At 50.3% G+C, this 3091-nt stretch overlaps 1 protein-coding gene across 1 annotated transcript; it reads left to right on the top strand.

Moving 5' to 3' along the window:
* The first annotated feature begins 262 nt into the window (after positions 1 to 262).
* On the top strand, positions 263 to 2145 carry LOC100273263 (uncharacterized). The gene is made up of 4 exons (NM_001147705.1): positions 263 to 561; positions 771 to 884; positions 987 to 1506; positions 1610 to 2145. The coding sequence occupies exons 1-4, from the start codon at positions 311 to 313 to the stop codon at positions 1967 to 1969; spliced, it is 1245 nt and encodes a 414-aa protein (NP_001141177.1). The 5' UTR covers positions 263 to 310; the 3' UTR covers positions 1970 to 2145.
* The last annotated feature ends 946 nt before the right edge of the window (positions 2146 to 3091 follow it).

The raw sequence follows: 3091 nt of genomic DNA, 5'->3' as shown, positions 1-3091 counted from the left end.
TCCTTTTGCAGCCACTCTACAATTTCCCGTTTGACAACGGAGCCACGTGACTAGAAGTGGGGTATTTTATCTTACTATCCTAGGTTTAGTTCACCTTCATTCCAAATCAGCAGGTTGTGCACAAATTCAGTCTAATATCATGTCAAATCTTTTTTCTCGTTAACGACGGGATTTTGGAGAAGTTTGTAGGAAGTCTGTCTCCGGACCATATCCTAGCGTTAGCGTCCATGGATTATATGCTGACTCATTGCCACATTGGCCCCTCAACCATCCTCCCTCCACAGATCTCTCCGGGGAGGCAGCAACAGTTATGTCATATCATTGTCGCGTCCTCGTCCCCGTTCCATTTCATTATCCCCCCGGAGCTGGTGCGCGAGTCGGAGCTGGTGCAGGGTCACCCTTCCCCTCGGCCTCAAGAGCTCTGCGGTTGCCGCGGCCAAGGGCGTCCGTGGAGAAGCGGGAGCAGGTGGCGGCGATGGAAGAGCAAGGCGGCCAGGCGGCGCTCGGGTGGGCGGCCAGGGACGACTCCGGCGTCCTCTCCCCCTACAGCTTCTCCAGAAGGTGGTAGCATCTGTCACGGTCGCCCAGCACTGCTCTGCTCTGCTCTGCTCTGCCATATTTTATTGTGTTGTTGCAGCTCCTGGAAGATGTCTAATTACCTTCTCTGCAGTCTGCACAGTTTTGGGGTCTCTAGATTTTTGGTTAATCCTTGGTCAGAGGCTTACCTAATATAGAGTATTCTTGTTCATGGAATCCATTACTAATTTCAGGGTTCCTAAAGACGACGATGTCACGATCAAGGTGCTCTACTGCGGGATCTGCCACACCGACCTGCACGTCATCAAGAACGACTGGCGAAACGCCATGTACCCAGTCGTCCCGGGGTAACCGATCCAATTTCGCTAGCCTAGACGCCCCGGATGCTGTTGCAAAACTAACAGCCTCTGTCTGTCTGACCCCGTCGGCTGGCGTGGCGTGGCGAGCAGGCACGAGATCGTGGGCGTGGTGACCGGCGTCGGCGGCGGCGTCACGCGGTTCAAGGCCGGCGACACGGTCGGCGTGGGCTACTTCGTGGGGTCCTGCCGCTCCTGCGACAGCTGCGGCAAGGGGGACGACAACTACTGCGCGGGGATCGTGCTCACCTCCAACGGCGTCGACCACGCGCACGGCGGCGCGCCCACCAGGGGGGGATTCTCCGACGTCCTGGTCGCGAGCGAGCACTACGTGGTCCGCGTCCCCGACGGCCTGGCGCTGGACCGCACCGCGCCGCTGCTCTGCGCCGGCGTCACCGTGTACAGCCCCATGATGCGCCACGGCCTCAACGAGCCCGGCAAGCACCTCGGCGTCGTCGGCCTCGGCGGCCTCGGCCACGTCGCCGTCAAGTTCGGCAAGGCCTTCGGGATGAAGGTCACCGTCATCAGCACGTCCGCCAGCAAGCGCCAGGAGGCCATCGAGAACCTCGGCGCGGACGAGTTCCTCATCAGCCGGGACGAGGACCAGATGAAGGTGTGGGCACTGGGCTGGGATGCCCCCCTTCTCCACGCTCACTGCTATGTAATGTAACTAACGCGGCGACATATATATACGTATCTATGTGTGAGATGAGCAGGCGGCGACGGGGACCATGGACGGCATCATCGACACGGTGTCGGCGTGGCACCCGATCACGCCGCTGCTGGCGCTGCTGAAGCCGCTGGGGCAGATGGTGGTCGTGGGCGCGCCGAGCAAGCCGCTCGAGCTGCCGGCCTACGCCATCGTGCCGGGCGGGAAGGGCGTGGCTGGGAACAATGTCGGCAGCGTCAGGGACTGCCAGGCCATGCTCGAGTTCGCGGGGAAGCACGGCATCGGGGCCGAGGTCGAGGTCATCAAGATGGACTACGTCAACACGGCCATGGAGCGGCTCGAGAAGAACGACGTCCGCTACCGCTTCGTCATCGACGTCGCCGGCAGCCTCGGCTCTGCCGCCTAGGCATGGCTGCAAAGGTTTCAATCAGAGCCCAGCCGCAATAATTTGTTAGCTACCGAATGAATGATGGTCTACGCTTGTTGATGAGTTGGTGCTTTGTCGTGGTTTTGTGGATGTAATAATTCGATGTACAAATAAAAAAAGGGGAGACAAGGTGCTTGTTCCCTTGGTTTGGTGACAACTTGTTCGTTTACACCGATCTATCTCTAAATTAGTATGAATTAAAATTAAATTTATGTCACAATCTATATTCCAAAATAATCCAAACATAATTAAATTTTTTAATTCGATTAAACCCATCTTGAATTATAACCTAAGGTTTAGAAATTTTTTAAACTATGAAAGGCATGGATTCTATCCATAGCTCATTAGATATAGAACAAATCCATGAAGATATTGCACAAGTTTATATTAGAATTTATGGATTAAATGATGAATTTAATCCCACCATGAGATTAGGTGTGAGGTATAAATTCACCTAATTTAGACCAGGATTAAATCTATGGTAGGATTTTATCCCTTATAAACGAAATCCATTACCTAATGGGTTTGTGTACGTATTTGTTAATTAATTTGAGAGTAGGGGAGGGCAAAATAAAACCAAATTTAAAAAACTAAACCGAGCTGAATAAACCGAAAATTTTGATTTTTTTGAATTTCGGTTTTTGGATCGGTTTTATTTCCTGCGCTATTCGATCAATTGGTTTTGGTCTTTTTTTTCGAATTTTGGTTTTTTGGATTGGTTTTATTTCCTGTGCTATTTGGTCAATTGGTTTTGGTCCGGTTTTTTATCCGTGGACGAATACACCAAAATTCTACAATTCTACTTCTATAATCCATGGAAATCGAATCAATATGTGGTTATACTTCTATAATTTTGTAGTTAACTATATGATACATTTAAAGTATATGTTTTATTGCTTAATTGTGTTGATATAATATCCACTCACCATTCATGATATTGCGGAAATGAGACGATTCTATAATTTCGGTTTAAAATCGAAAATCGATTTACCGAACCGAACTATTTCGGTTAGTACGGTTCGATTTCTATTTTTCCTACGTGTATTTCGGTTCTTGTTTTTCAAAAACCATATTAACCAAACCGAATTAACCAAATGGTCA

This window comes from Zea mays, chromosome 7 (genome assembly GCF_902167145.1).
Source record: "Zea mays cultivar B73 chromosome 7, Zm-B73-REFERENCE-NAM-5.0, whole genome shotgun sequence".
Classification (NCBI taxonomy): Eukaryota; Viridiplantae; Streptophyta; class Magnoliopsida; order Poales; family Poaceae; genus Zea; species Zea mays.
Note: the sequence above shows the minus strand (reverse complement) of the source record. Positions and strands in the feature narration are given on the sequence as shown.

Bases quoted from the DNA above. Each gene is read 5' to 3' on its own strand.
- LOC100273263 (NM_001147705.1), top strand. From the start codon at position 311: ATGTCATATCATTGTCGCGTCCTCGTCCCCGTTCCATTTCATTATCCC. The intron at 885-986 runs GTAACCGATCCA...CGTGGCGAGCAG, and splicing joins ATGTACCCAGTCGTCCCGGG to GCACGAGATCGTGGGCGTGG. The intron at 1,507-1,609 runs GTGTGGGCACTG...TGAGATGAGCAG, and splicing joins GGGACGAGGACCAGATGAAG to GCGGCGACGGGGACCATGGA.